The sequence below is a fragment of the Theobroma cacao genome, chromosome 10, assembly GCF_053813885.1.
Source record: "Theobroma cacao isolate CCN51 chromosome 10, ASM5381388v1, whole genome shotgun sequence".
NCBI classification, from domain to species: Eukaryota; Viridiplantae; Streptophyta; class Magnoliopsida; order Malvales; family Malvaceae; genus Theobroma; species Theobroma cacao.
In genome coordinates, this window is record NC_142648.1 from 4,507,008 (window position 1) to 4,529,114 (window position 22,107).

At 31.7% G+C, this 22,107-nt stretch overlaps 1 protein-coding gene and 1 non-coding gene across 2 annotated transcripts; both read right to left on the bottom strand.

Annotated features, from left to right (window-relative positions):
- Positions 1-13,894: 13,894 nt before the first annotated feature.
- On the bottom strand, positions 13,895-13,982 carry LOC148760290 (small nucleolar RNA snoR114). The gene has a single exon (XR_016023269.1). It is a non-coding gene; the product is annotated as a small nucleolar RNA snoR114 (small nucleolar RNA).
- A 1,318-nt stretch (positions 13,983-15,300) lies between these two features.
- On the bottom strand, positions 15,301-15,889 carry LOC18586428 (glu S.griseus protease inhibitor-like). Its single transcript, XM_088802797.1, has 2 exons — positions 15,788-15,889; positions 15,301-15,685 (listed from the first exon to the last, which is right to left on the bottom strand). Exons 1-2 carry the CDS (start codon positions 15,807-15,809, stop codon positions 15,492-15,494), a joined length of 216 nt encoding a protein of 71 aa, XP_088658923.1. The 5' UTR covers positions 15,810-15,889; the 3' UTR covers positions 15,301-15,491.
- Positions 15,890-22,107: the final 6,218 nt, after the last annotated feature.

Below are 22,107 nucleotides of genomic sequence, written 5' to 3' on the forward strand. Positions count from 1 at the left end.
AGTCTTAAGTGCATTGGGGAGGCACTAAGATAAAGATGATGAGTGAAATTATAGAGTTTCTTTATTGCCTTATATATGGGCATGTAAGAGAAAGAAAAGTTAGAGAGTTTTTTAGATGGCTACATAAAAAAATAAATTAACATGTGGAGTGTTAAAAGGAATAATATGTTGACTAAGTCAAATCTTAAGAAATAAAGTGAATCTTGTAAAAGGTTAAAGAGGAAGTGAGGGAAAGGTTAGATGAATGTATGAGATATTGATAAGAGATGACAATACCAAGTGACCTTGTTGAAAGGAAAGGATTAGTGACAACACAAGTAAATTACGGGGTATGATAGAAACTTTTGGAGATAAGTTGAAGCATGCGTAGTTGAGCATGCATGTAAATATTTTGGTGAGCAAGTGCATGCCTTTATGGAAATGATATAATTGGAGTATGAAAGAGCAAATAAGTGATTAAGTGTTTCAAGAATATTTAAATACCTTTGAGGAAGAATTATAAATTATACGAGATGAGTATAAGATGTGTGATTTTAAAACTTGCTGAGGAGTCAAATGGCTAAGTCACAAGTTAAGTAATCATCTGTTGTGAGACATAAGTTTAAGATAGATATTCCCAAGGAAATACTCAAGAGAAGTTTTGCTATGGATCTCGTTAAAGTAAGCACTAAGTTATGTGATTATAAAAATGAAGCTATAAGCTGAGAGTGATATTAGTATTAATATTGAAAAATACTTGAGAAGAATCTAGTTTTAAGTTTTACAATTTCAAGTACAATTTATAAATTGGTTAAGGAAGAATGATGTTATGTTCATATGAACGAGTGGAACAAAGGATGATAGAAGTTAACGTTGAAAATGAAGTCAAATAATGAAACTTTCCAATATATTATGGAAATTGGACTTCGAAAATGCTTGAGGCATACATGATTCAAATGAGTTTGAGTCTTAAGTGACAAATCAATATTGGAATGCAAGAAAGATACAAGGTAATGTAGAGGTATGAAGGATAATCAAGGAAAAAGGATGACTCTTAGGAATTGTGGTATTGCATGAGATGCAATGATCAAGTTAAGATAAATCTTTGAGGCATCAATAGGATTATAAAGCATACACGCATAATAGATTATAATTCAATGGAGATGACATTGTGATGCAATGATATATAGTACAAGGAAACTCAAGCATATGGTTGGAAAAGATATGAATGATATGAAGTTATACGCAAGTATAATAAGAAGGTTGACATGCACTATAAGAATTATTATATTGAAACTAGGATTGGGATGCGGATGAATAAAGGGGGAATGTAGTCCAAGGCATGTGAACACATGGATCCCTATACATAACTAGAGATGTTGACATTTGAAAATGCATGTACACATGTATATATGAAATTGATAATTTGACTAAGGTGAAGAATTGTTCTCAGTAATTGAGAGATTTTGAAATAATGCCCAGAGGAGGTCAGTGAGCTAAAGTGTTATCGAGCATGCAATAAACGATTAAAGTTGTGAGTGACTTTGAAGGTAAACCTTGGATTGTTTAAGTTTTTAATGGAACTCTATTAAAGGAAGGGTATGGACCAGTATAAGATGAATGAATCAAGGTTGAGAAATTTGGCATGGAGCAAATTAATAAAATGATGATTAGGTATACATAAGTAAGAATGATATGTGATCGAAATCGGTATAGTTGAGATGAAGTTATGGTTCAAAATTAATGAGGGTGATAAAGGTATGCTTAATGACTCGATATAAGAAATCATGATTGTGAAAGGTATTGCTGATCTGGCTTCAAAGGATGATAATTGTCATAAACAAAGCATTTAATTGAACTGAAGGTGAACGAGGTAAATAAAGTGAATGTCCCTATAGAAGGAAAAAGGAATAGGATCATAGAAGGAGATTGATAACGTACCATCGATGTAAATTTGAGGACGAATTCTATTTAAGTGAAGGATATTGAAATGCCCCATACTTTGATATGGTGATAAATAAAGTTGGTTGGATGCAAATTGAGGCATAATAAGGAACTTTGGGAACCAAAGAGACAAGATAAAATTATTAAAATAAAATAATATTTTATTAATAAAATAATATTAAAATATTAATATTTAGCCAGATGTCGAAATCAGTCATGAAGAAGGATCATATGGTTGATCCAAGTGGGGCAGAAGATGTCAAGCCTGACTCTGTAAAATACTTGTCATGACATGCATGTGATTGACTGAATGTTTACATATTAGGAGAGCCTCGAAAAATCGATAAAAGTCGATATTGTACTTAAAGGTACAACAAAGTTGATTTAAGCCTCGAACTAGATTAAATAGAGAATTTAAGAGGAAATTAAGAATTTTAATGTCCCAGAGTGGTTTAATATGGTGTTTTGGAGTTCGAAGATCAATTTGGAGTTAAACCGGAAATTTCACTATCCATGGGTAAAATGGTAATTTTTCCACTTGAGGACAAAATGGGGAATTTTTTTTAAAGATTTTGATCATATTTGACTTATTAGAGTGTGATTTAAGGTTGAGAAGAAAAAAATTGTAATTTCGGTACTTTTCGGAGCATAGGGGTAAAATGGTAATTTTATCACCTCAGGGGCAAAATAGGAATTTTCCACCACCAGAGCACTTGTCCAGCATATGGATTTTATCCAATTTTATCATGGATAATTGAAGGAATTTATATGGTGGAGAGAGAAAGCTTAATAGTTAAGAAATAAAAATGAACCAATGAAATGGTGACACATGGCATATTTATAACCATTAAATATTTAGCTTTAAAATTAATACAAAATCAGCCCATTTATCATTGATATGGCCGGCCAAAGAAGAACAAAGGAGGAAAGGGAAAAAAACAAGAACCCTAGGTGGAAAAATTGAAGAAAAAGTGGGGGATTTCAAGGGATTAAGCTAATAAAGGTAAAATTTCTTGATTTTGACTTGTGATTTACACTACCCATGCTTTCTTTTCCATTTTCCATGGTTAGATTTCATGTTTTCATGGTGAATTCATGGCTGGTTGGAATGGGTATGGAGAGAGAATGAAGTTGGATTGATTTGATTCTAAGTTATGTTAGTGTTTTTAGTTAGTTTATCATGTCTAGAAACAAACCAACAAGAAAAATTCAATTTCTCCCATTACCCATCATTGGCCGAATTTTCTAGGGAGGATATTGTGGCTGAAATTGATGATATTTTATGATATTTTGGTGATATTTGATGTTTGGTGAGGCTAGAAATTAAATGGGAAATTTTTGTGTGAAAATCTAAATTTTTGCTTAACGTATAAACATATGTGATTATTGACCCGGGACTGATAAATTGAATCTCATCCATAGTCACTGAGGTAATTTAGGTATAATTGGAGTGTAGAAAGTGAGAAGAATTGATTTGGAGTTAAATTAGAGATTTTAGCCGATTAGGCCTGTCACGACTTTGTACTCCCCTCGAGCCCGTGACAACCGCCGCGGTGTCCTAGTAGACACTTATTGCCTGAAATGTCAACCCGAAACTCCGCAAGGCTTTACTATCAGTTTCTCATTTCCCTTGTGAGCAGTCATTGTCAAATATCATGTTCTAAAAGATTTTAAACTGTTTCCAACTAAAAACAAATAAAATATTAATTTTCATCTCACAAGGGTATTTTGGTCATTTTTCTCAAAAATTTTGAAACTGGCTAAAACGTAATATACAAGTACAAAACACATAATTCTTATTCAAAATGAGTTTAAAAGTCTAAAATCTTCATTTAAAACGAAATTACGGTTATTTGAATATAATAAGAAAATAAAAGAAATATTAAGTAAAATATTCTATTTTCTTATAAAACAATATTTATAGAGTTATACGTGAATAATTTTTATAGCGTAAAAGCTAAATAAATTTATACATATTGAAATACAGTGAGCCAAAATATTTAATTTAATTTACAATAACAAGAGGGCCCCCGAATAAATAAAAGTAAAGAAGACTGTGAACCTACGGTTTGAAAAATGCAGATCCAACGGTAGTCCTCGATGAGATCAGCTATCTACAGCCTATACTGAACCTGAAATGGGTGGAAAGGAGGGTGGTGAGATTATAAAATCCCAATAAGTAAACAGACATCATCATAAATATCTAGAGTTGAGTACATGGAGATAATAAAATAAATCATCGTAAACTGGGTCACAGCATAAGAATACATTTCATTTAAAATATGTAAAGAGGCTTATGAATTTCATAAAAACTAGACTTGTGCCATAAATCCATTCTCAGGGACACCTTGGCCTAGGCATCCTACCGAGACCGCCAAGGCTATTAAAATTCACATTTCACATAAATCATGTTTTTGTTTTGAAAACATAGCCGTTCCTTGGCGTTGGCTGAGTTCCCCCTCACGTGGTGGTTTAGCGTGAAGTGAACTCTAAACTTTACTCCAGGAGATGCCCTACGCGCCTCTCCGTTCGAGGTAAGAATATAATGGGGTTTACTATGCCCCTCTAAAAGGTTGGTCCACATAAACCCCATACTGTAGTGATTAATTAATATATATAATCCATCATACAATAAAACTCAATAACATGATATGACAATTTTGTAATTCGTAGTCTTTCAAGGCAACCAAACAATTTGTATTTCAATACAATTGCCAACTACCCAATCATGCCCGATTTATCATAAGCCAATCAATTTAAACAATCAAATTGTCACAATTAACAGTCTCCATGTACTCTATTTTTCAAAATCACTATTAATTTCAAAACAATTTATAATTTAATTTCATTGAAACACATTTATTCATAAAACATGAAAATTTATCTTTTTAAATTCTTTTTTCCATAGAATCCATGAAATCATCTAAAAACCACCTTAGATAATTAAAATGATAGTAAGTTTACTCACAATGTCTAGAATGCTGACTTTCGACGCACTTTGTCTACTGGTCCTCGGATGCAATTTCCTTGCCTTTATCGGAGGACTCACCACCTTGACACAGTACAAAATCGAGAAATTCACTACATTGGTACTAAATTGAAATTAAACTAATTTAGACTATTAATGCATAATATGGAATGCAAAAATGCACTGGTAACTATCTAAACTCAATATTGGCCTAATTCGTCTTATCATTCGATTAAATTACTAACGCGTCCAATTTAATCCCAAATTAATTTTTTTCAGTTTCTATACCTCAATTGCACCCAAATTGACTTAGTGTCCCTAGTGTGGTGGAAATTATCAGTGTCGATAACAAATTACGAAAATACCCCTAATGGGTAAAAATTATTATTTTTGCTCCGAAAATTTTCATTATTTTTCTAGGCTCATAATTCATCATTTCTTAACCAATTCTCCTAGAATAAAAATCAAACTCATCCTCACTCATACATGGTAAATTCGGCCATTAATGGTTGTGGGAGAAAATAAATTCTTTTCTTGTTATTTTGTTTCTAAATATGCTAAACTAACTAGAAACACTAACATAACTTAAAATCAAATTAATCTAACAACTTTCTCTCTGCTAACCCATTTTGATCAGCCAACAATTCATCATAAAAACATGTAATTTAAGCATGGAAAATAAGGAGAAACGCTTAAGGAAAATAGATTTCAAGCTTAAGTTGAAAAATCCTACATTTTTCACTTGTTTTCCTTGATTTTTCACACTTTTTCTCTTGAAATTCCTCACCTAGGGTTTGTTCTTCCTCTCTTTCTCTCTCTTCCTTGCTTGGCCGAATATTTGGAGAGTAATGGGCTGATTTATGCTGATTTTTTAGTTAAACAATAAAATATCCTAAGCTTGACACATGGCATTTTCTTATTGGTCTATTTTTAAAATTTTAAAAATTTAAAAATTTTATCTCCACCTCATGATTAGTCAAGGGTCAAAGATGAAGATAAAGGAAGACCATGTGTTGGAAAAAATGTTCTGATGGTGGAAAATTATAATTTTGCCCCTAGGGTGGCAAAATTACCATTTTACCCTTTTACTCTAAATTATACCGAAATTAAAAATTTTCACTTCTAAACCTCAAATCATACTCCAATAAGTCAAATTATACTCCAATAAGTCAAATGGGGTCAAAAAAATCTTTTTTAAAATTCTCATTTTGTCCCCAAGTGGCAAATGATCATTTTGCCCCTAGATAGTGAAAATTCTGATTCGACTCCAAATTGATCCTCAAACTCCGAATTACCATTTTGAGTCATCCTTGGACTATGATGATCTTAATCTCACCTTAAAATTTCTATTTGATCTAGTTCGAGGATTAAATCAACTTTGTTGTACCTCTAGGTACAATATCGACTTTTGTAAATTTTTCGAGACTCTCCTAGCATGCAATCATGCTATCATCACAGGTATGTCATGAATATTATTTTATAAGGTCGGGCTTTACAAGGCTGAGTATAGTGTGACTTAGGTCGAATATCACATTTAAGTGATTAATCAGACATTTTGCATCCCATCGCATCCATTCATTTAGATTTAGAGAGCCTAAAATAGTTTATGATAAATTGACACAATTTATTGAAATTCGTGTCACGTATGATGTATAGGTGGCGAGCCCTCTAACAAGGGTAAAGAGATTGTGCCCGAAGATCGAGAATATGTGTATATCGAACTCCTAGTACTGTGAGTGACCTTATTATCATTTTAATTATCTAAAGTATGTTTTAATTCAGTTTTGGTGAAATTTTATGAAAATGAGTTAAATGGCAAATTTTAGGTTTTATAAACAAAAATGAGTTTAAATAAAAAGATTTTATAAATTGTTTTAGAAACTGAATGATGATTTTGAAAATAGAGTAATTGGAGACCACTGATATATTGTAAATTTAAGATTGAATTGATGGCTTATGTTATTGTGTTGGCATGACTGGCTGGGCTGTGTTTTATGAATTGTATGAATTGTTTTATTTTACCCTTACAGGCTGGGTAGTAATAAATTAGCCCTATCATGCTATCAAAATTTTATTGTATGGTGGGTTTAGCTTACTGCAATGGTGGGTTTCCATGGACTAGCCTATTAAAGGGGTACGATAAACCCCGTTATATTTTACCTCGGTTGGAGAGGCGAGTAGGGTAACTCTCGAGGTATGATTTTATAGTTCACTTCACGCCAAACTACCACGTGAAGGTGAGCTCGACCAACGCCAAGGAACGGCTATATTTTCAAAATGAAAACATGTTTTATGCATACATGACTTTCTAATAGCCTTGGCGGACTCAGTTGGAATAGCCCTCGGCCAACGTATCCCAGATAACTGAGTATAATAATAATTTTTGGCAAGAGCCAAGCTTTTTAAGAAATTCATAAGCCATACTGATTACTTGATTTAAATAAATTGATTTCATTTAGTTGAAATAAGTTGAAAAATGATAAATTACAGTTTGATGAAATGTTTTAATAGTCTCTTTTTACTTGCCTTTTGATATTTTAAATGATATTTGTTTACTCACTGGGATTTTATAATCTCACCACCTTCCTTTCCACCCATTTCAAGCATCAAAATAGTCGGTAAATAGCTCATTTCATCGAGGACTACAATTGGATTGGCATCCTCAAAATATGTAGGTTCAATTCTTTTGACACTTTTAGTCGTTCGTGGGCCCACGTGTCACTGTAAATTTAATTTTATACTTTGGTTATCTATATTACAATATATATGAATTTATTTTGCTTTTTCACTGTAAAAATTATTTACGCAGTGTTCTAAAAATATTATTTTATGAAAAAATTGAATATTTTATTCTATATCTTTATTATATTCAAATAATTATAATTTCATTTTAAATGAAAGTTTTAGACATTTAAATTTATTTTTGATTATGAATTATGTGTTTTATACTTGCATACTACATTTTTAACTGGTTTCGAAACTTTTGAGAAAAAATGACCAAAATGCCCCTGTGAGACAGAAATCATTTTTTTATTGATTTCAGTTGGAAATAGCTTAAATTCTTTTAGAACATGATATTTGGTAACGGTTGCTCATTGGGGAAAAGAGAAATTGATATTAAAGCCTTGCGAGGTTTCGGTTGACAATTTGGGTAATGAGTGTCGATCAGGACAATACGGCGGTTGTCACGGGCTCGATGGGAGTTCTGGGTCATGACAGATGTGATTAAAACCTTTCTTCCTAATTAGCTACTTCAAACTATATACATGTGAAATTAAAAACTGATACATGATAGCAGAAAACCATATGGAACCAAACAACCAAACACCTCACAAGCAGAATTGTTTCCAACCAATTCATGTTCCTTTTAGGCATGATCGAAGAGATGTAGTAGAGCCAACGTGTTGTCTCGATGATAAGCAAAGAAGACTTGAGACTTTTAAGTTTCATATTCATTAATTGGTCAAGTAATGACATTAATTGGTCACTTCCAACGGAAAGTTGCTTTAAACTGAAGAAGATATAAATCAAATAAAATAAGAAAACATTGAAAATTATATATATAATTTTTAAAAATTTTACTATTTTTTTTGTTCTTGGAAATTTACTATTTACTTTTGTATATAAAATTTTTTTAAGATTAAATAATAAAAATATCAAAAGTCCTTACTTTAAAAAAATAGTAATTCCTTTCCTTTGTAATTATTTAATTTTTTTTATAATAAAAAACTAATCCAAACTTGGGGTCTAATTCATAGTGATGTTTGTTATCCAAAAGGAAAAGCAAAAAAGTTTTGCCCATTTCTTAGTCACTTGGTTGTATTGGATTTTATACTCATTAATACATAGAAAAGCTTGTGAATATGAATTTATCCACTCGTTTATAAAGTTACACTTATATATCATCCTGTTTTTATATTTTGATTCTCGTATGGTATCATTTTTACTATCCTTATATGTTATTATTTTTTTCTTATTATATTTAAATTGTTTAACTTAGTTTTGCATATTGGAATGTAGTTGCTAACAAATTTTATTATAAACAACGGTGGAAATTACTCTTGACTGTTATATTCTAAATACTTGGGAATAAAATGAGGTGGGAATAGAATAGAATATGTACTACGTAGTTTGGTATAATAAATGGAATAGGGCAAGAATAACTTTTATGATTTATTGCAGTGTTTAGTTGGTAACAATAACTTTGGAATAAGAAAGGAATAAAAAATAAAAAAATAAAAATACCCTTTATTATATATATGATTATTTTATTTTATCTTATTTTTAAATATTAATTTTTATTTATAATCTAATCATTAATATTAAAAAATACTAATATTTCATTGATAATTTAAATGTTATTATGATTATTTATTTTCAAACATTAAAAATGTATAATTTATTTAAAAATATTAAAAATTGATAGTTTAAATATTAATATTTTATTTATACTTTAATCATTAATATTAAATGTTATTATGATTATTTATTGTTATTTCAATTTATATTTTAAATATTAATAATTTATATTTTATTTATAATATTAATAATTTCTCATTTAAATATTAATATTTTATTTATAATTTAAATTTTATTATGATTATTTATTTTTATTTAATTTTATCTTTTAAATATTAATAATTAATATTTTTTAAATATTAATAATTGATTATTTAAGTATTAATATTTTATTTATAATTTAATCATTAATATTATAAAATACTACTATTTTATCTATAATTTAATGTTGTTATGATTATTTGTTTTTATTTTATTTTTAAATATTAATAATTGGTAATTTAATTTATAATATAAATATTATTATGATTAAAATATTAATACTTTTAATTAATTTTTAAATTTAAAATATTTTATAATATATAATTAATAACTTAACCTTTTTATTATAATAAGATTTATTTTTCTCTGTTTGCATTTTTCATTTTTTATTTAAATTTCACTTAATAATTTGAAAATTAATATTTTAAAATATTATTTTTTTATTTGTAATTTAAATATATTATTAAAATATGAAAATATTAATAATTTTTTAATTTTAATTAAAACATTAATTTTATAAGTTTAAGTTTGTAATTTTAAAAATAAATAAGGACATTTTAATCCAAAACATTTGAATTTTATTCCCATGGTTGTGGAATAGCTAATACCATGGGGAAAGATGGTATTAGTTATTCCAAGCTTTTACCCAATTTTAAAGAATAGCCATTCCTTTTGGAATGGCTATTCCTTCCCCACATGCAAACCAAATAAGGGGATAAAATTTTGTAAGGAATAGAGGGGGAAGGGCTTAGCTATTCCCCCAACCAAACGTGACCTAAGGATTACAAAATGACGCGAGATCGATTTTGGATGTACCATCGCTTAATTTCTGATGGATTCATTAGAGATGAATTTGTAAATGGAGTTAATGAATTCATTCATTTTGGACGTTCTAACACTACATTTATGTGGGAGAATAAAATTAGATGCCCTTGCTCTCGAAATAGTAACAACAAGTTTCTATGTGAGGATAAGGTGACATAGCACATCCTTAATAGGGGTTTTACTGGTGCTTACACAATTTGGAGTTTACATGGAGAACATAATGTTGGACATGAATTAATATTTATTTGTTATGCTTTACATACTACTACTTCCCATATGCTAATATGCTTTACATGTTATGTAAAATATACGCATTATGATTGAGTTTAGTTGTAAATGAATGCCGGTAAATGAGATGAATCGAGATGTTAGTTTTGTGGAAGTATTCAACCGTACCCATAAATGTTTAAGGGGTCATGGTGATTTCATAGACAATAAGTCTACAACTATTAGTGTACATAAAAAATTGATTGATTTTTACTCCAAAGTTAATAATAAAATTATATACTAATTCTTTTCACTTTTTTATTTGTAGGAAACATATACTACTGCATTATCACAGAAGTACGGTGAAGATTCATCGTCATAGCCAGAAGTTGATTTGCATGCTTGGACTAAAGCAATTGGACGGATGACGACTACATGCACTCGTGTGTATGGGTTTGGTTCTTGAAGGCCTGCTACAACTGTACTTAATAATGCAGCAACATCTGAGTCAGTAGCTAGCCCTTGCACCATTATTGACATTAGGTTAGAAGAAAAAGTGAAAAATCTATCAAATGGCATGAGTCAGATGTGTTAGCAAATGATGCAACATTTTGGAGCCATGAATGAATTTATGGCAACTATGAAAGCAATGATGACAAAGAAATGTTCGAAAAAAGGTCAAGTGAGTACTTTAAGTTTAGATTATAACGAGTAAGGTGACATTTCATGATAATAGCCTATTTTTCGAATTTGACTTAGATATTTTTTTAATATGACATACAATAGGACATTTAACTTTTTTTTTTTACTTGCATATTGTGTGTTTGTAATGATTTTTAATTTTGCCAACTCGACTTTGAATTAAGTATTTTAATTGCATGTTAATTGTAAGTTGCATAGATTATTTTTATTAATTTGTAATTATGATAATTTTAATAACAAAATTTACGTTTTTGGAGATTCCTATAGAATTTTTCGTTGTAGAGCGTTTCCAATGAAAAATTTCGTTGGCAATTACCAACAAACTTTTCAATGGAAAATTTTGTTGAAAACTTCGTCTGTAATTTCCAACGGAAACTTTCGTTGAAATTTTTATGTTTTCCAATGGATTTTGTGAAAAATAATATATCAATATTTAGCTCTTTTTCGATGGATTTATATATATTTCCAATGAAAATTCCGTCGAAAAAGAGCATTTTCAACGAAAACTTGACTATTTCCTATGAAAAATTCCATCGAAAAAAATCTTTTTTTTAATAGTGTAAGGGATATGATCTCATACGTATATAGAAATTGAACTACCACAGATTTGAATGACCTTATCTAGCTATATAGTTATTCTTGCATAATAATTAGCCACCATCTTTGAACAACTGAAAAACTTGAAGAATAGAATGCCTTATTTTGATATGCATATATATATAAAAGTCAGTTTCTCGTTTAGAAATCTTTCTTATCACGAAGAATTATTACGATTAATCATTGAAGCCTTATAATATAAGGTTCATTTTATGAGTTTATAATTTGACTTTTCTTCAATCTAAATCCATTGAAATAAATATTCATGACAATCTGGATGGCTCGAGTTAGTGTTAAAATAAATCTACATATTAATCATCAGTTGGTTGTACATTTAAAAAGAACTTACTGACAATTTAAAATGAAGTATGAAGGATGTACTACATAGTACGAATTAAGAAGTCAATTAAAATACAGTTGAGATACTCTAGTTATTGGGGCTTAACATTAAAAATTAATTAAAGCTGCTCCCCGATACTATACCAAATATATAAATATCCCCGCAGTTGAAAAGGCAATGTTTTCTCCATTTAAAGTTTGCTATATTAGATTCATGGGAATGAGAAAGCAGGCATCAAAGCATGAAGAATTATATATTATGGAATGAAATGTGTAATTTTCTCATCCATATATTTGATTTGTGAGAGATTTCGATGTTCAAAGATGCTTGAAATGGGCATGACAAAATATGATCATAAAGTGCAAAAGGTTTTAATAGGAGACTATATTAGTATCTTATACCAAATATAAAAGAAATTACAAACTTAATTATACATATGTCAAGAGATACACTAATTTTGATCTTTCTTATTTAATTATAACAAAATGATTAGATATAATAAGTGACTTGCTAGTCATGTATATATATATAAGCCCTTTGCTTTTTAACCAATGACGAGAACCTAGCAACGATCCCATCTATAACTAAAAATAATAGTTTTATCGATAAAAATTTTCGTCGATAAAGGTGTTCAGTCTGTCGATAATGTAATTTACTAACAAAAAATTTTATTAGTAATCAATCGAAATTACCTTCATTGGTAATCATTTTTTGTCGATAACAAAAAATTCCATCAATATATTCACTGATGGAATTTCCATCGACAATTCTGTTGGTAATGATTAGTGTAAACACAAAGAGGAGCCCTAGTGCTCAAGAAATTCGGGGTGACAAAATGATCCTTCCAACACAATCACAGCATTGACAATAGGATTCTCTTCTTCTCACTCTATTGCAATATCTTTTTCTACCTTGACTTAATTGTGTTATGGCAATCAGGTAAAAGGGGGTTTTTATATGCTGATTTGTTGGACATTATTGACTTTCCAGGCTTGTGCTAAAAGTTTGAAGTTCTTGGTAATTTAATTGTTCCATAGTTTTCAAACCTGTATTTAGTTATATGATCAGAAACCTATTAGAAGATAGAGATTTGCATGAAATTAAGTTGGTGCATTCTTTGAGCAATTCCCTTGAGGTTTCCTTTCAGATTTTATTCAAAGCCGTTGGATATATATAATCTGCCACTGTTTGTCCATTAAAATTGACTATGCATCTGATTACATCAAAGCTTTTTTGAACAGGTCCCTGTCTTTACTTGCAAATATTGCAATAGGGAAGCTTATCGCTAAGATTGGCTTATGCTTCAAAGGCAAGGTTTTGAATTGAATGACTTACAACTGATCTAGATATCTCTTGGTCCAAGAACCGCAAAGTCAGCCTGTAAGTTGTACACTTTCAAAATTAGTCATTGTTTGTCCCTAGGAAGAATGAAGATAAAGTATTTAAATCCCAATTCACATTCAATCCAAATTTTGTAACAAATTATTCGATTTTCTTTTTATAAACATATATCTATTGAGTCAAAAGTGTTTATTCAATTTGAGATAGAGAGGAAATGTAACAGGGAGTGAAATTATCAAGCGTTTTGTGATCTGCAATGGGATTTCATTGCATATCCCATTAATATTAAAGAAAATTATTTCATTTTCTATGTAGACTGGGCAGAAAAAGCAAAGGGTGGGTTTGATGCAGTTAATTTTTTTTTTTTTTTTTTGCTTTTCCTGCAGTTAAGATAGGTTTAAGAAGAAATGAAAATTAAATTAAAATAAAAGGAGCTCAGATGTAGCCAATTTCATCCCAAGAATTAGACATAAGTGATAAACCCTAATATCACAAGAGGCACAAGATTCATCACAGCTCGAACATACACCAGCCAGAAATCGAACCTAGCTCTGTATCGTGGCAAGGTATTGTTCTGTCACTAGACCACTGGTACTTCTACATTAGAGTTCTTCCATATAACAAAATTATCGCCCCTGCTATACATCTATAAACAACTAAACAAACACAGAATCTTAATTATCACCTACGCCGCCCACCCCCCTAACTCTGATGAAGAAATTAAATCCCAAAATGCCTTTGTCCAAAAAATTTAAATTGCATTTACATATTTGTATTAGTAATGATTTGCAATTTTGAAGTATTAATCAATAATAATGGGATCAAAAGGTTGCATTCTATTAATTATGTAAAATCACAAACGTTTGGGACAAAGTTGAAGTCTTAGATTTGTTCTATTCTCTCAATTACAATCAATTGGGTCTTTATTTGAATAAAATTTTTAACACCGTAAACTCTTTCTACCAACAAAAATAGAATTGCCATATGACATGAATGTTGTGAAACACGTAGCATTTTTTAGGCATGTGTTAAAATAAAAAAAATTATTATTTTTTTCTTTTTTACATGTCTCAAAAATGATAATTTCTTTTGATTTGATGCACATACTCAAAAAATGTCACGTGACAATATTTATTTTATATCATTCATAGCATATGATAATTATACCTAGACTGACAAAAAGAGTTAATTGTGTTAAAATTTTCATCACATAAGAACACAATTGATTGTAAATAATTAATTAAAGACTTCATTTATTATAATTCAATAGAAGCTTACATGATACATTAAATTACATACTAGGACTTATTTTGTGTTTAGCCAAATCATATTCATCTTGTGAGAAAAAATGACATGATGCGCATTGTACAAATATATATATATATATAACATTTTCCTTTGAAATTAAAAATTCATAATCCACCATGAAGCTTGATTTCTGATTAACCTGATTTCTGATTTCTGATTTTGTATAATATAAGTATTCCAATTTCATGACAAAGGCAAATATATCTTGATCTCACAAGATAAATGTCGTGCTAGTTGACAAAGCAATTTTTTCTCTATGTTCATAAATTACAAATATTCTTTTCAAAGAGTGAGATTCGAATTTTCTTTATCCAAAATCAATGAAAAAACAAAAAAAAATATAAAGCTATAAGGATGTCATTATTTGCATTAATATTCTTCAACATTACAAGAATTAATCCTTCTTGAGAAATTGGTGTTAAGAGGATGTAAGTGGACATTTTGCAAAGAATGGATCCTTTAGGTCCGGCATCATCAGAATGTTGCAGTTCTTCTACCGTGATTCCAAATTCAAGAACATGACAAAATATAAACATAGAATTAATGGAGACCATTCAACATTTTATTTTAAATTCGAAACCAATTACAGACTTACATATAAACAATGATATCAAATACCTTAATTTAGAATATTCTTAATTTAAATTACAACAAGTAGTCTCCATTTATTAAAAAAATTAAAGCAAGTAACTTGCTAGTGAAGCATCAGCCCTTCACAATCTAACCAATGGTCGGAACCCTGGTAACAATCCCATAGGTGTTAACCCAAACTCGAACCCTAGTGCACAAGAAATCCGCTGTAACAAATGATCCTTCCAACACAATCACAGCATTGACATGAGGATTCTCCTTCTCAATTCTTGCTGCTGCATCCTCCCCTTTCTTCCCCACAAGCTCCGGCCATGAACTTTTTCCTACATATATAGTCACATATATAATTTGTTTTAAAGGAAAGGAAATGAAATTATTAGTACAATTACAAAGCATTCTTAGCTTTGAAAATTGTTAGTATTTACCTTTGCATTCGTCTGAAGCCATCTTTCTTCTTTTCACTCTATTGAACTATTTTTTTCTGCTTTGATCTATTTGTGTTAAGGCAACTAGTTAAGATGGGTATTTATAGATGAGGAGTAGATTAGCCTGTTCCTCATTATTGACCTTTCCAGCAGGCTAATGTTGAAAGTTTGAAGTGTCTTTGGGAGGGGATAAATTGTTTGTTGTATTCCAACATCAGCTCTGATGAAGATTAGAATGAAGAAAGTTGGTGCATTCTTCAGCGACTTTTCACACTTCCCCTTCCAAAATTTAATCAATAAACCTAACATATATGAGGTCTCAGCTGCCACCATTTGTCCAATGACATTTTCTATGCACTTCATTACAGCAAAGTATATCTTTGAACAGTTCAAGATCTTAGCTTGTGGATATAGGAATAGGAAGCTTATCCCAAAGATTGGATTACGGTGCAAGATATCTTGAATCATGGCAAGCTATGCAAATAAATATGGCTTACAAGTCATCAGAGTTCCACTTCTATAGTTTTTTTTTTTTTGAACATTAAATGACAGTTTGTGAATGAAGTGTATGCTATGAGCACAAATTCTTGAACTGATGAGTTGAGTTTTAGGGGAGGTGGAGAGAGATGTTATGGTAGAGGTAAGGATTTGATGAAGGCAAGCTGAACTGAAAAGAGGAGGCGTGATGATTGAAATGGAAGAGGCCGTGTGAAAACAGGACAGCTTCACTGCTTGGTTCTGTTTTGCAACAATGAAGATTTAAAATTCAATTTGTGTAAGGTGTGAACACACATAAAATGATAAACAAACACACTGAAAGTTATAAACAACTAAACGAACACAGAAATTTTTAAAGCTATATATGCATATATTATATAATTTATAAAGTTAATTCATTTTACTCTTTGATTAATCAGGTTGAAACGAAACTGGTTTTGTCTCATCAAAGAAGTAACCATTTCTATCTGCTTGTCTTGAGTTTATGTGTTGTAGAGTCTAAACCGAATACATTTGTTTTTTTCGCTTATTCTCGGCCAATAGTGAATTGTATTGAGTATCAAAAAATGATACAAGCACTGATCAGAGAGCAGTGATCAGTGAGGGACACGGAGAGAAGGTAAACAGGAAACAGAATGAGGCACAAAGGCCATAGTGTGATCTCTATTTAGCACTAAGATTCCAAAGACCAATAGAAAGGCATAGGCAGTAACAAACCAGTATCATCCACGGGACAGCACTGACAGAGCACAAGCAGTGAAATGCAGTAGCATTCAGAGAGAAGAGAATCCCGACATATGGAAAACCAGACGTTGGTGAGACGCCATTTGACAAGGTCAAGAGCAGTGGATAGTTTCATTGCAGTGATCAGACAAGTTGTGGGCATAGAGAGTGTTGGCATGACATAATAAACCAGCTAAATCAAATTTTGCTCCGCAGAATCAGATTTTTATCTTGTTTTGATTAAACAAGATTTAATTACTTTCCATTAAGGATGAGATCAATTCATATTGGCAATCAATTTGGAAAAGCATAACATCTCGGTGATTTCAACTTGAAAAATATATTCAAGAGTAATCTTCACAATTAGAAGACCAAAAAAAAAAAAAGAAAGGCAACCTGGATAAAATTAAAAGGTTACATCAAATTGGCATTAAGTTGCATGGGTAGCTCCGCAGGTGCCAGATGTTCGAAAGCTAACAATGCATTTACGTCGTCTACATCTTTATCAGTGAAAAGCTCATCCAACTTGCTAATTTCATTTATGTTGCTAATTCCTCATAGCTGATCCAATTTCTTGAAAGACTCATCATCGTTTAATTCCTCATATCCACCCAATAGCTCATCCACATTCGAATCAGTGACCGGTTCAACCGATTTGCTAATTTCATTGTTGTTGCTAATCCCATGTAGTTGATCCAATTCCTTCAAACAGTCACCATCGATTAATGCCTCATATTCACGCAATAATTTATCTACGCTCTTATCAATGACAGGCTCATCCAAGTTACTAATTTGATCGTTGTTGCTAATCCCCAATAGTTGATCCACCTCATTGAAAGGGTCTTCATCCCGCAACTGATCCATCAAAGAATAACCCTCACCTACTAGGCCATTAGATTCCATTTCTCCAAAACCATTCACTAGAGATTCTGATCCTTCCACCAAAATTGATGACTGACATTCCAGGTTCTCTGACTGCTGCAACCTTCCATCCACGTAATTATCTATCAAAGGATCGCATTGTCCATCATCGGGCAAAGGTAAATTTCCACTGAAAACAGCTTCTTGCATCAAAGCAGATGGTGGACATTCTTTGTTTCCAAGAAGCAGATTTCCAAAAAGCTCCTTAACCCAAAAAGCTACACACTCATCTTTCTCTAAACAGGCTGTGTCTTTGATCTTGCAGATAACCCATTCTTGAAAATTTTCTCCGGGGAGACGATACTCATGCATCAGCCAGCTAGTTTTGTTGGCATCCTTTGAACTTCGTTTCTCACCCTTGTACTCATAGAAGTTAAGGGTATTCACGTACCCTATAACATGCTCTCCTTGTTCATCAAGAATAGGTTTCTCACCTGTTGAAGACCTCCAAAATCCACCGTCTCCTGCTGCTCGACTGTCAAGAACCCTTCTAGGTCGTTTTCCATTTGCATTCTTTTGAGAAATCTTCTGACGATAGGTGAAGACGAAACGCTGGTTGGGTTTGACGAACGGAAGAAAGCCTTTGTTAACATCAAACAGGGCAGCTGGCTTCATGCAATATAGATCACAAAATTCAATGAGGTAGCTAAGTTCGCCGATCCCTTCACCAGTCATCAACTTGGGCAGAAAAAGGGAAACTATCACCCGATCAGAAGGATTGAACACCACTCCTGGTGCTGGAGGATGGAACATCATTGCTAGGGTCGGAGTTAGAACAAGATTTTCTTGTTTTGGGAAAGAGAATGAAGAGGTTCTTAGCGTCAAAAGGAAGCAGAATGCTTTGTTTTCTGAGAGTGAAGTAAGAAGAAATCTAGTTGCTTAATTCTGCTTTTATTTATAGTTAACAAAAGAGACGGTTTAAGCAGAATTCTACTTGCTTAATTCTAGTTGCTTAAAACGCGTTTTTTTTTTTTTAATTTTAAATTTGAAATTTGGTAGCACTGCTTCTGCTGGTCTCTTGATCAGCTTTGCTATGAAAGTTCCTTGATGGTACAAGAACACTAAAGCAAGGCACCTCACCCTCGCTCCAACCAAGGCCGTCGATAGCACGTTCTCTCCCAGCGGCCACCAGTCCTTGTCTCCCATCACGGTACCTTCCCCCTCTCAATCTCCCCCCAATTCCCGTGTTTCCCCCTGTGAGGTTATAATTCCACCCTCCCCTGCATTTCTTGGGTTTTAGCTCCTGAATTTTGGCATGGAAACTCAATTAAACTTCTATTTTATTCTAATTAGCATCAAATGAACTTCTTTTACTAAATTTCAAGGAATTTATTTGGAAATGCTCATAATTTTTCACTTTTAAAGTAAAGGATATGTTTGATTGAAATTTCAATGTCAGTACATGTGTGATTTCTATGGTTTACTGTGAAACCATGCTCAGAGTTATTCAAGATGGTGATTTGGGTTGGGATGAATGGCATAATTAGCTTTACTTGATCATCTTTTCCATAACTTGTTTAAATTTTTTACTAAAAGATTGTTAAAAGATGAGAATGGGGGGAGAGTTTGAAGAATTGTTACTAACTGTTTGGGGTAAAGGGTTGAATCCATCATGATAGGAAATGGATGCACTTGATAGTAAAGATGTGATATGAACTTTATGATAAGCATTAAATGGGGTGATTTGGGTTGAATCCATTATGATAGGAAGGGGATGCCTCATGCCTGGTGCCTTGTCTGATGAGAGAAAGTAATGATAACGACTTTTGTTTCGAAACAGACTGTATATCACCAGAATAATTTCTCATGCACTGTTACCAGTCTGTTGTTTTGAGGCCTTGTCCGTTGTTTTGGCTCTTTTCCCCCTTTTAGCGCAGGTTCATCAGGTTCACTTGCAGATAGGAAAGAATTGGTTTCTTTGTCTCTGCAGGACACGGGGGGGATACTGGTGTTCTTGTTGTGAGGGTCAAGACTGACTGCCAATCAGTCTTCCACTCTCCTCTGTTTGTTTTTGGACTCCCTCTAGGGAATGAATGACTTAATTTAAAAAAAAAAAAGCTTAAATCTTTTTCTATATACCATGACCAGAACCCAGCTTTATTTTTTTGTGCCCAAATAAAATGGTGAAGAAATATCATTTTGCTTTACATGAAAGAGATTGGGAAACAACTTATTTCTTTGGAAGGTAAGAGATGTGATGAAATTTTTAGGTTGAGAAAAGATTTGTGGATGGATATAGAACGAAGTGCAATTATATTTCATATGGACATTTTGTTTTTACTTTGTTGTTTTGAGTTCTGGATTTTAATTTGTTATGATTCTTTTTGGATATTTAATTTTTTTGAAATCCAGTGAGTAGTAAAAAGGATAGCTGCTCCACAAAATAAAACTTGATTGCAAATTTAAAAGTTCTAACTAGGAAATACCTATAAAGAGGAATGCCATGATATCTACTTTCTTTTCTTTTCTTTTTTTTTTTTGGCCATTTCTAGCTTGGAAATAGCTATTGTTCACATAGATGAATCAAGCATTTGGAACCATATGGTAGAATCATCATGTAGATAAGTCACTTTGATGGTATTTTCTTTCTGAATTTAAAATGTATGGCAAAGTCTCTCATATGCCAGCTATCCACATTGCAAGTCTGGAATCAGTAATCAGCAATATTATGATATCTTTATGCTATCTTATTGTGTGTGTGTATATATATATATATATATCCAAGTTACAAAATATAATGCCATGTTGACAAGGGTAAGGAAGAAAGAAGTATATAAGTTTTGGCTCTATAGAGTGCAAGGCTGGAGGGTCTTTCATCATCCTATTTCATGCTTCTGGCAGTTTGATGTCAAAATCTCTTGCTTCTCTGATGCTGGATTAGTAGGATTGCAAGATATTCTGCCTATGAACTGTCATCTTCATGTTGTCGAAAAATTCCTGATCCAGTATTATGAGGAAACTACCGAGTTACATGTGACAAGCACAGATACATATCAGATTACACAAGAGTGATACCCAGGACATCATGATAACTAAGTGATGGTGGGAAGAAATTAGAGTTTTGGGAAGTATAACTTGCATCTCATTGATGGAAGCCTCCAAATATCAAATTTCTTTGGGCATTTTGATATAAACCAAACATCAAGGTTACATAAATAACTTTAGTTTTCACAAGTATAACTTGGTTATAAGAGGAATGCCATGGTATTTTGTTTTTAATTATTTGGCTGAACTCCATAGAAAGTCAAAGAGAAGATTACCTAGTGGTTGCTTATTTCCATATACTATGCCCCCCACAAATTTAAGTGCTGGAACACCCCTAATTTCCATGTCCACTAGGGGTGCTTGGATTAACTTCAAGCTGGATAGTTTTGGATCGTTACGAATCATATCAGGTCATGCATCTGATGTTGAAATATTCAATTAATAATAAATAATTAAAAATATTCGAGTATTTGGTTCAGTAATTGATAAATAGTCTTCTGTTTAAAAAGTAAAATTCGAATTCTCTTCTCCTAATTAAAAAAAAGAACAATGAGTAATTATGGGAAAGAGTAAGTTGGAAAGGATGATGAAGATACTAATGTTCCATCTTTCCGTTAATATGTTCTTCCATTCAACGTGCTATGAAACATCGATCACCATTTGTCATAATATTATTGAGGGTAAACAGATTATACCTTTCTTTTCACAGCACAGAACTTGCAGTCAGAGGCAGATGGATGAAGAATCTGATTAACAATAAGTCGCCCGACAGGAACATTTTCCTTGTCCAAGAAGGCACGTAGTCTAGATGACTCATTGGCTGCCATCACCTAGGTAAAGGACATAAAACAGAGCAATGAGCAGAGGTTATTCTAGTTGTTGTATTAAGGCAATGAACAGAGGTTCTTTGTGTAGACACAGAGAAAACTTTGGACAGAACTATAATCAACACGTTTACCCATTTCACCTACACGTTTTCTGCTGCAGGTGTTTTATCAAGGTGGCAGGGAGGTTTCCCTTTCTGGGTATCATCATCAACTATGTATGAGTATGACCATTTGAATACAATCTAATTCAGCATTTCATATATATATATATATATATATATATATATTATAAATATCAGAAATCAAAACATATTTTTTTATAATTTGCACTAAATATATTTGTAATTTTACATATTATTATATTCT